At 38.1% G+C, this 9,918-nt stretch overlaps 1 protein-coding gene and 1 pseudogene across 3 annotated transcripts in view; one reads left to right on the forward strand and one right to left on the reverse strand.

The window, feature by feature from the left end:
- Window positions 1-372, reverse strand: part of LOC103090823 (dynein light chain Tctex-type 1 pseudogene) — a 5,480-nt pseudogene extending 5,108 nt beyond the window's left edge. Inside the window, exon 1 of the transcript XR_014368619.1 lies at window positions 18-372. The product of XR_014368619.1 is annotated as a dynein light chain Tctex-type 1 pseudogene (transcript). The remainder of the gene's footprint in view (window positions 1-17) is intronic.
- The window catches only part of TAOK1 (TAO kinase 1), an 82,353-nt gene extending 79,321 nt beyond the window's left edge, over window positions 1-3,032 (forward strand). Inside the window, exon 19 of one of the 2 annotated variants that reach the window (XM_007452440.1) lies at window positions 2,378-3,032. In XM_007452440.1, the coding sequence (XP_007452502.1) occupies window positions 2,378-2,839 (462 nt within the window). In that variant the 3' untranslated portion in view covers window positions 2,840-3,032. The remainder of the gene's footprint in view (window positions 1-2,377) is intronic. The other variant, XM_007452441.1, reaches the window with a different exon arrangement.
- Window positions 3,033-9,918: the final 6,886 nt, after the last annotated feature.

Raw genomic sequence — 9,918 nt, forward strand, 5'->3', positions numbered from 1 at the left:
AAAAAAAAAAAGGGGACCGCCCGAAGGCGCTGACAATGTAGTACATGGTCTTGTCCTCCCATCGCACAGTGCAGCTCCCATCAGTAGAGCTGTCCCAGAAGCAGGAACTTGCCGTGTGTAATCCCGCCCTGTTCTTCTCCATGATTACACGGGTCACAATGTATTTAAATGGTTTTCCCAGCTTGGTGAGTTGGCTTAGGGTTTGCTCCACTACGTTTGTGGTCCACTGATCCACTTTGCTATGCTGATAGGCATTGCCACCAATGGCTCTTTCTATGGCCTCTTTTACAATGTTGCTCACTTCATCAACAACAAAAGCAGTCTCCTTGGTAGCCTGGTAGTCTTCCATCTTTCCTTCAGCGCCTTGCCTCTGCCTCCTGTCTGGGATATTTTAAAGCAAATTCTAGCGTAGCATCATTTCACTCCTAAATGTAGATAAGGACTTTTTTACTTTAATATAATCATAAGTCCATCATAATATTTAACAAAATTGATAATAAAATTTAAATATTACCTCATACTCAGTCCATGCCTAAATTTCTCCTTTTATCTCAGAAATGTCTTCTTTAAGTTGGCTTATTTGGATTGGGGCCCAAACAAGGTCCAGACATTGCTTTGGTTAATTGTCTTTTAAGTTAATTAGTCTATAATAGGGCCCTTTCCCCTACACTTTTTTTCCCCCCCATTTGGATTGGATCATTTGTTCTGTAGGAATTCTCAAAATCTGGATTTGGCTGGTTGCGTCCTCATGGTGTCATTTAATGTATTCTCTTTTTTACTTCATATTTCCTATATAAACTGGTAATGAGATCCAGAGACATGATTATATTTAGATTCAGTTTTTAATTTTTGCAAGGAATTTTCATGAGGGTTACTGTGTACTTCCTTTTGCATCACATCAAAAGATACATAATATCTAGCTGTCCCCCTTTTAAGTGACATTAATATTGATCAGTGGGTTTAGGCAAATTATCAATTTGATCAGTCATAAAAAATTTCTCCATCAACTTTTTTTTCATTCTCTTGACCTTATTATGAATTATTTTACATTTAAAAAAATATATGTATAGTCAACTACATTTATTTGTAATACCTTCCAGTTTTCCAGAACTGATGATGATGGCTACCCAACCACTAATTTCTAGGTATATAGAAACTAACCTTTTTTTTTTGCACCGTGCGCGGGCCTCTCACTGTTGTGGATTCTCCCGTCGCGGAGCATAGGCTCCGGACGCGCAGGCTCAGCGGCCATGGCTCACGGGCCCAGCCGCTCCGCAGCATGTGGGATCTTCCCGGACTGGGGCATGAACCCATGTCCCCTGCATCGGCAGGTGGACTCTCAACCACTGCGCCCCCAGGGAAGCCCTAGAAACTAACTTTTTAATGAAAATTTTAGTTTTTGTTTGTTTGCTTTTCACTTAAGGCTTTGGTCTATCTGGAATGTGGTATAAGATGGGGTGCCATTTTTATTTCCTTACAGATGGTTGGCCAATTGTGCCTGTGTCATTTGTTTATGAATCCGTCTTTTCCCTCATTGAATTAATTAATTAATTAATGCTTTTGTCCTGCTTTAAAAACCTACAAATTGAGATCTTTATTTCTGTTTCACTAATAGTCTGTCCCTACACCAATACCACATTTATTTTATTTTTTAATCTTATTTATTTAATTATTTATTTAGTTTTGGCTGCGTTGGGTCTTTATTGCTGTGCGCAGGCTTTCTCTAGTTGCGGCGAGCGGGGGCTACTCTTTGTTCTGGTGCGTGGGCTTCTCATTACGGTGGCTTCTCTTGTTTCGGAGGACGGGCTCTAGGCGCACGGGCTTCAGTAGTTGTGGCATGTGGGCTCAGTAGTTGTGGCTTTGGGACTCTATAGAGTGCAGGCTCAGCTGTTGTACACAGGCTTAGTTGCTCTGTGGCATGTGGGATCTTCCCGGACCACGGATGAAACCCATGTCCCCCGCATTGGCAGGTGGATTCTTAACCACTGCACCACCAGGGAAGTCCCCCACATTTATTTTATTAGAGTGAGATTTTGCTGTGTCTGATGAAGCTAGTTTCCCTTCACCCACTTTTTTTTTTATTCAGTGTTTTACCTAATGATTTAGTAGCCATTGATGATGATTGCCTTGATTTATTATTTCAGTAGAGGTTATTGCCTTTGCTTTTAAGAACTTGATTTTACACATTTTAGAAATATAAATTATGGATTATTTCTACAGTACATCTCTTTGATTTTTGAATGTACAGCCATAAAATAGCCAGAGGGAGCTTTTTTATGATTCACTTCAAGGCTGAGTAATTATCACTTCCTTAGTTTGTAGATTTTAAAAAATAAATCAGCTTTCTTTTTGCTTCTCTCCTCCTAACCCCCATCAGATTGAAGAAGAAATGTTGGCTTTGCAGAATGAACGCACAGAACGAATACGAAGCCTGCTGGAACGTCAAGCCAGAGAAATTGAAGCCTTTGACTCTGAAAGCATGAGACTAGGTTTTAGTAACATGGTCCTTTCTAATCTCTCCCCTGAGGCATTCAGCCACAGCTACCCAGGAGCTTCTGGTTGGTCTCACAATCCTACTGGGGGTCCAGGACCTCACTGGGGTCATCCCATGGGTGGCCCACCACAGGCTTGGGGCCATCCAATGCAAGGTGGACCCCAGCCATGGGGTCACCCCTCAGGGCCAATGCAAGGGGTACCTCGAGGTAGCAGTATGGGAGTCCGCAATAGCCCTCAGGCTCTAAGGCGGACAGCTTCTGGGGGACGGACGGAGCAGGGCATGAGCAGAAGCACGAGTGTCACTTCACAAATATCCAATGGGTCACACATGTCTTATACATAACTTAATAATTGAGAGTGGCAATTCCGCTGGAGCTGTCTGCCAAAAGAAACTGCCTACAGACATCGTCACAGCAGCCTCCTCACTTGGGTACTACAGTGTGGAAGCTGAGTGCATATGGTATATTTTATTCATTTTTGTAAAGCGTTCTGTTTTGTGTTTACTAATTGAGATGTCATAGTATTTGGCTGCCGGGTTTTGTTTTTTTGTTTTTGTTTTTTAACTTTCGGAGAAATTTTGAAAAGGGGAATAGATATGTATGTGTGTATACATATACATACACACACACACACACACACACACACATATCTCAAGCATGTGGTTACAAGAAATTGGCTAGTTAGGGGGTATTTTCTGAACACTGCAAAAATAGAATGCAGGAACGTGTCTTGAGTCATCACTTTGGGGCAATTATATCCTAAGAAGGTCGTGAAAAAATCTAAAGCCTTTCTCCATACCCCAGATTCTTATAAGCTACTCACAGCAGGCAGCATATGCTGAAACAAGTTATTATGGAAACACATCTGTGTCCCCTCACCAATGTATTTTCTTTATTAAATTGGTCTGACTTCTCAGCCTCATTTGGAGTGAAAAAGAATGTGGAAATCCATGAACACTAAAGGGTTCCATTGACTTTTTCAAAGAGTAGAAAACAATTTAGTTCTTTTTCTGAATGCTGCATAGATTTGTCAGTGATTTTTTTTTTTTTTTTTTTTTTTGTCCATTCAATTGTGCCTTTTTTGTGGCATGGTGAGATGGAGGTGTAAGGAGATCACAAGTTGTGTGGGAATTGCATCAATGAACCTGTGAGCCTTTAAAGGGGAAGACCAGAAGGGTGAGAGAGACCCCTGAAAGTTCATATGGTGGGTATGTTCAGCAGCATAGTGAGGAGATGAAGCCTCTGTATCCTGACGTTTTGTTGCTTATACTGTGATATCTTATCCTAGCTAAGCTCTATAACTCCCAAGACCCCAAACAGTACTTTTACTTTGTACAGAAACAAAGAACATATAGCCAATACAAATCAAATGCCAGAGAGTTTTGAATGATGCCATATTTGCAAACTGCCATCTATTGGAATTCTCACCACACTACATAGACATAATTTGATTACCCCTTTTGGCTTATGGGATTTCCTGTTTACAAGTAGAATAGCCAATTATTTAAATGCTTAGTTGCCATAGTGAACCAGGAGTCACTGAGCCAATGACTTTACCAGCTGCTGACTAATCCTCATCACCACTGTAGATTTTGCTGCATGTGCAGGTCCTCTTTTTTTTTCTTTTTTTCTTAATTGCTGTTTTTGTTGCTGCAGTACTTTACAAACTTCTAGTTCCTTGAGACTTAGTGACCATTTGGCATCATGTTAACATCACACAACAGGAAACACCACTTCCAGAAGTCTCTAGCCTCAGTGCTAAAGTACTACTGAAAAGGAACTAGCAAGTTTGGCAAATTTTTTTAAAAAAAGTAAGTTATAGTGGTCAGGGAATCTCTTGACAAACGCTAACGTTTCTTTTTCCCACAGAGGGGCGTGTTTTGTTTTTTGTTTTGTTTTGTTCTGTTCTGTTTTGTTTTGCAATGAAGGATCAACCCAATGCTGAAAGTTAGATGTTACTTGGTATTCCACTGCTAGTGTGGAAATTGAGTTGAAGGTGGGTAGGAAGCTGTGAGTATGACTTGAAGGAAAAAAACTTTCTTTTCAGTGATAAATCAGAGTTTCTTACAAGTTGTCTTGACCCCTCCCTTGTCTTGAAGAACCCTTGCTGCTGACTCTGGATCCTGCTTTTTGTAATAGTCAGAGGACTCCAAGGTAGAATTTTCTGAGTCCCTCTCAATGATACTGTTCACCTAGACCAGGCTAATGACCAAACAGTAATCTATAATTGTTGAAATATTGTCTTTCTCAACAAAATTTAAGTCTTCCCCAGGTATGTCAGTCTAATCTCCATGAATCCTCCCCTTTAGGAGTTTCTGGCATTCATTTAAGGGTAACTAGAAGAAAAATTAATATTTTAATGTAAATCTTTTAAAAACCAAGTTCACAGTAGAATTCACACGCAGTTTTAGGCAGTGTTTCAGGTAGCACTCCAGTACATTGTCCTCTTGGCCATGCTTGAGATCACCAGTTTTTAGGTGAACGTGATATGTACTTCTTGTCTATCTAATGAAAGGAGCTTTTAATTTTCTATCATTTTGCATTCACCTATTATACAGTATTTCAAACAAATTGAGATATTTACCTATTTGGAGGAAAATGATAGGAGGGAGCTTTAAAATTAATGTCCAAAAATATAATGAATTTGATACCTTTAAAAAAAATTCTTATTAGATCTGGCCCCTCTGTACTACTGGAGTCGTGGAATAGGAGTGCAGCTCAGTTTTACATACAAAACTCTTTAAAATAAAAAATACTACCAATAATACATGTTAAAGTCCACTTGTGGACTTAAATTAGTTAAATTGAGTTATTGAGTTCATGCAGATCATATGTACTTGTAAAATTGTGATTGAATACTGACTCCAAATGTCTATCCAGTAGGTCTTTGTATCTGATTTAATTGTGTGGCAACCAGTTTTACATGTAGGTCATGACTATACCTGGATTATTCCATTAAGTTCATTTTAATTAAAATATATATAGTTTGCAAAAATGGTTCAACTTAATTGATTTGTGTGTGTTTGCAAGATCTAACTTCTGAGGAATATCATACATGGTAGGAATTATCAAAGAGTAAAGCTTGTAGCAGGAAAATTTGAAAGGTTTTGAGAAATTCTGAAGAAAGAAGCAGGCACTTTCTGAATCAGTGTACAGACGTCAACATTTGATCAAATTACTACTACCTCTTCCCCATTGTTGGTGTTCACTTGATATATATGTGTTTAAAAAAATAAAAAGTATGGGATATTTGTCCAGCATATCAGAAAGTCGTAAATGCTATGTCTGGTATCCAGAGCTTGGCAGTAAAAGTTTCTTGTGTTCACTGTCTCTCCCTTTTTTAAGTTAGCATTAGAAAAATGGAAAACCTCATACCTTGAAATATATTGTTCCTAATGGGGTTCCCTTCCTTTTGCACATATTTTTCCCCTTATTAAAGTCAGCTCTAACCCCAAATTAAAGTATCAAAGTATTTTCATTATATAGATAAAGTTAGTTGGAAAATATGTTTTTGTTAGTTTTATTCAGAGCTGCCATTCTTTTTAGTCATTTCTGTGCCTAGAGATGAATAGTCCTGCATTTGAAGCCACACCCACAGATATGATATGCTTGGTACTCTAGGCCAAGGATTTATTGGTAAGTTGAACTTTTTAGCATAGTCATTATGATTTCAGCTGCCTAGACATCAGGTAAACACCATTCAGTACACTAAAGAAACTGTCCTTGACTCTCTCCCACTCTCACCTATTTTTCCTCACCCCCTTTTCAAAAATTGAAAACGCTATGAGTGTCTTTTTCAGACCATAAGGCAGACTTTAGTAGCTTTCTACTTCTTTAACTAAATGGCATTTTAAACTTTTATAGAATACATTGTGTTGGACACTGGAATAATACTGTTTATTTTCACCTGTGAAAAATGACTTTATTGTACTTGAAACACCTCCTTTGCATTTCTCCATTTGTGCCATTCACTAGTGGAAATAAATTGTATTATACCATAATCTACTGGCTTTTAAAAACTGTGTTAAATATGCACATTTTTGGTATAGTTATTATCATTTGTATGTATATATTGTATATACATATGAGTGTCTATATGTGTGTATAGATTGATGAATATAATTCATACTGTACATTTCCATCAGGGCACTTAAGGTTCTGTTATTTTGTTTCATTATTTTAGTCCTCAGTTAAGGCAAGAATGCATGTGTTTCTTAACAATGAGTACTCTGGGTTGATATTTATGAGAAGGTGGTCATTAGATGCAATCTTTTCTATTTTAATCCCCTCTGAGCACTTGAGTGGGTGGAAAGAAAGTTAAGTAAAATGTGGAACCATAAGTTGGCAGTGCAGTAAAATAGTGCTGGGGAAGGAGCCAGTTAGTGTTTCTGTGAGTTTGTGTCATGATGCAATGAAAGATAGGTGATGCAGAGAGAAATGAACCATGGAAACTAAAAACACTGGTGGTGATTCCTCTGCAAAGATAAAAAGAACCAATAAGTCACATAATCTTCATGTGTACTCCATACATATTTCTTAGTGGTGCCATTGATCCTCTTACCCTTTTTACTCCATTGATAATAATAATTATAAATTTTGCTAAGGACCAAAACATCCAAGAAAGGAATTACTGCTAAAGCATCTAAGGTTCTCCTAAACTATAAAATCAACAGGAAATGGCCACTGGGAGAGAAGGATTTGGTATTGGCAAGGGGCTTTCTCCTTTTAGCTGCCTCTTCTTGCTTGCTAATAGTAAGTTCTTCATGCACCTTCCACCCCTTCGGAGGCACTACTTTTCAAGCACAGATTTGGCCCAACACTGCAACCCTTTCCTAAGACATTTATATGGCCCTGCGTTTTGTTCCATGCTCACAATGTGAAGTGTCTAGTGTATATTCCAGTCAGAAAATAATATATTTAAGGTGTGTAAGTGTGAATCTCCTATAATGATGGAAGAGGAGGCTCTTATTTCTTAGAAAACTGCTTTCTCTAAGGAACAAATCTAAAACTTGGGCTGTCATCTTGGAGCTGCTTACCAAAATACAGATCCTTATTAAAGAGAAACAAATTCTCTGTTTTCCCTCATCTACATGATAGTGCCCCCCAACCAGGTTGTAGCATTGCCTATTAAAAGGCACTCACTTACTCTTAGTTGTTAAGAACTGGAAATTTTCCATCCTCAGATTCCTTAAAGGATGAAGAGTGTGCTGTACACTTAGCAGACTTGCCTCTTGTATGCAAGGACTACTGATTGAAGTCTATTTTGCTGTGTGTCTGGTTATGTTGTCTGCACTTTTATTAAATCACTACAGTAAGTCTACATTGGAAGTGACTTAATTTGTAAAGAAGTTTTATTAAACACTGTCTAGAAAAAGAAAGTGAAGCTGAGAACTCTTCCTTTATTGTGCATTTATATTTTCTACTGAATTCTGGTAGCCCCCTTTAAAGTCACATTAACTAATTCTTCCCTTGTTTATATTCAGATTTCCAAAATTTTACTCATGCAAGGGAAGAGAATCTATTTGGCCTAATGGTAGTCTTCAGATCATAAGAAATATGTAAACTAGCATGCACCTTATCTGCCTGTTGTGGGTTTCTTAAACTTGCACTTCCCTCTCACCCACCCCAAAATAGATACCCTTTAAAGAAAATAAAGGCAGAGAATTAAAACTGCGGAGTCATTTACTATGTCACCATCACTGTTAACTGTTACCCAGCAATCAGAACTTTTTGAAGTTTCAGAGCTTGTGTGTGTGTGTATGTGTCTGTGTGTGTGTGTTTATCTGCTTGATTGTGTTGGGTTTGTTTTGTTTTTAAATGTACAAGAGAGTCTTCTTTAAATAGAGAAAAAGGTTAATCCTCTCTGAAACAGGATGCCCATTGGATATACTAATCTGGACATCTGTAGGTAGTTTGCCATGAAAAAGTAGAGAGAAGATGAGACTTGTGAATGAATGAAAAGGGTATCTTGATACCCCAGAATTCCCCCTAAATTACGGGTAATTCAACCTGCACAGTTTCCTTTTCACTCATAGTTTTTAGCAATTGTGAGTGAAGAAATCATGTAATTATCTGTAAATATTTAGCTAACAAATTGACCTAGTTTCTGTATTTTTTTGTTTTTGTACTAAAGTTTATAAGTCTGTGCCAGCTAGAGAGGAGTTGCTGTCATTGCCAGTTGTGGTCCTAGCATCTAACCCTGAAACCATCCTAGGTAACGTTTTTAGAATTAATGCTTCAGTGTTGTTAAACAGGGAGAAATTAAGCTCAACCAGTGGTCAGGTTTAAAATCTTTTGAAGCAAAGTCATTTTATTTAATACAATGATTACATGTCCTTAATCATGAATGAGGTAGGGAACCTCCCTCCCCCAGTGGCCATGTTTACAGAAGTGTGTTTTGTCTATAAAGTGCAAGGGTTTTAATGTTTATGTAAATTCTGCAGGTGATAACATTATGGCTTGGAATTGTTTATTGGGCTCTCACTGAATTTTCAAATGAAATGAACTATGCTTATTACTGGCACATTGATCCCATTTCTGGAGCATTTTCCTATTTCCAGAATTACATGTATTCCTTTGTCAATCCTTTGACAATTCCTTTGTCATTAAAGCTGGTAGACATAGATGAGGGAATTGCATTTTTTTAAATCCATGAACCTTCATTTGTATGCCTTCATTACTCATGTTTCTTTGGCAACTCTGAGGTCGGTGAAGTTTAGAAATGAGATACCAGTGTTAATGAAAAGTGTGTACTCTTTGCTTTTGCATGGCTTGGCTTAGCATCAAGGGTATATTTGGGCCACTTGAAAGCATGAAGACCAGTTGTATGGGAACAGGTTTCTCTCAGTGGCACATTTTGCTTTTTCTGAGCCCTCAAATACATTGCCTCAGCATGAACATTATTGTTTCTATAAATTACACATGGTCATGGAATGAATTATGTGATTTAAAAGGATGGAACTGCTTAATGTTTGCAGATTCCAGCTGGCCATGTGACTATTGGGCACATATCAAACAAACCTGGGGGGAAATATTGGAACCCTTCTAACCCTTTTTTGGTCATAGACAAGTATATTTAGTTTATTAAGATGTTGGCTGCCCCTGGTATGTTGCCAGAAAGCTCTTTTTTGGTGCCTATTCCAAATGTGCTTTCTTGCATTTCATTATATCAAAGAAACCACCACCCCTTCTTCCCAACAGCATTTTATGTCAGACCTTTTATTCCACATTAAATGGCAGCTGTGCCTACTTAGAGTGCCCCTCCAATTAATTACATACACGTGTCCTAAAATAATCCAAGCAGGAGACACAGGTAGGAAAATTTTTTTTAGGAAGTCCACTCGAGGCCAGTAATCTATCTGACAAGGTATTTTACCACATTATCTTGCCACTTGATAAATGAACCTATTAGGAATTGCAGGTG

The sequence above is a fragment of the Lipotes vexillifer genome, unplaced genomic scaffold (genome assembly GCF_000442215.2).
Source record: "Lipotes vexillifer unplaced genomic scaffold, Lipotes_vexillifer_v1.1 scaffold216, whole genome shotgun sequence".
Taxonomy (NCBI): Eukaryota; Metazoa; Chordata; class Mammalia; order Artiodactyla; family Lipotidae; genus Lipotes; species Lipotes vexillifer.